At 56.4% G+C, this 760-nt stretch overlaps 1 protein-coding gene across 1 annotated transcript; it reads left to right on the top strand.

Moving 5' to 3' along the window:
- Nucleotides 1-159: 159 nt before the first annotated feature.
- On the top strand, nt 160-669 carry GNI_146090 (hypothetical protein; the record flags this gene model as incomplete). Its single annotated transcript, XM_011135856.1, has 1 exon — nt 160-669. A coding segment is annotated over one exon (510 nt), but the record flags the coding sequence as incomplete, so codon positions are not given.
- Nucleotides 670-760: the final 91 nt, after the last annotated feature.

Raw genomic sequence — 760 nt, 5'->3', positions numbered from 1 at the left:
ACCCGCGGGGTATGTGAACGCATACAGGTGTGGCAGTCTGTGTATACACCGGTATGGCAATTACTTAGTTAGTTAGTGTGCTGGCCGGGTGGGCTGCTGGTGTGTGCGATGCTGTGTGTGTGCGAGGGTGTGTGTGTGTGCGAGGGTGTGGTTTAAAAAATGCGGAGTTGTCGGACGGAAGCGGAAGTGTTGCGCGAAGGTTGCGTGGTGCTGGTGGCGGTGCAGAGGGTGGTGTGCCAGCGTGGCTGGAGGGAGTTTCCCGATGCAGCGACGGTGTACTTGGTGCGAAAGACTGACGTTCAGGAGTTCCGGAACAAGTGGCGACGGTTGCCGTTAATACAAGCGCCGGCAGTGTGTATGACAGCGCGTGACTTGGGCAATTGTCGTACAGGCACACTGACAGATGGGCCACAGGAGCGACGAACTATCTCCAATTGCAAAACGGATTTGACACCTATGTCTGTGCGACGCCTCAAATGGTACCTGCGAGGTCAAGAACTTTTCCGCGAGGTCCCGACGGACCCGGAGTCAGCCGATGAACAACTCGAAGGCGATTTCACAACGGCCTTCGGACCCAACGACCTCTTGATTGCTGTGATACCCAGCCGCGACCAAAAGTCTCAGGGCGAAAGGGCCAAACCTGACGTTGCGGAAGCCACACCGGTCACGGTTCAACCGGTCCAACCGGGCATGATTCAGCAAGGTGTGATACAACCGGGTATGGTTCAGCCGGGAATGGTTCTGCAAGGTATGATTCCAC

This window comes from Gregarina niphandrodes (genome assembly GCF_000223845.1).
Source record: "Gregarina niphandrodes unplaced genomic scaffold scaffold00040, whole genome shotgun sequence".
NCBI lineage: Eukaryota > Apicomplexa > Conoidasida > Eugregarinorida > Gregarinidae > Gregarina > Gregarina niphandrodes.
Note: the sequence above shows the minus strand (reverse complement) of the source record. Positions and strands in the feature narration are given on the sequence as shown.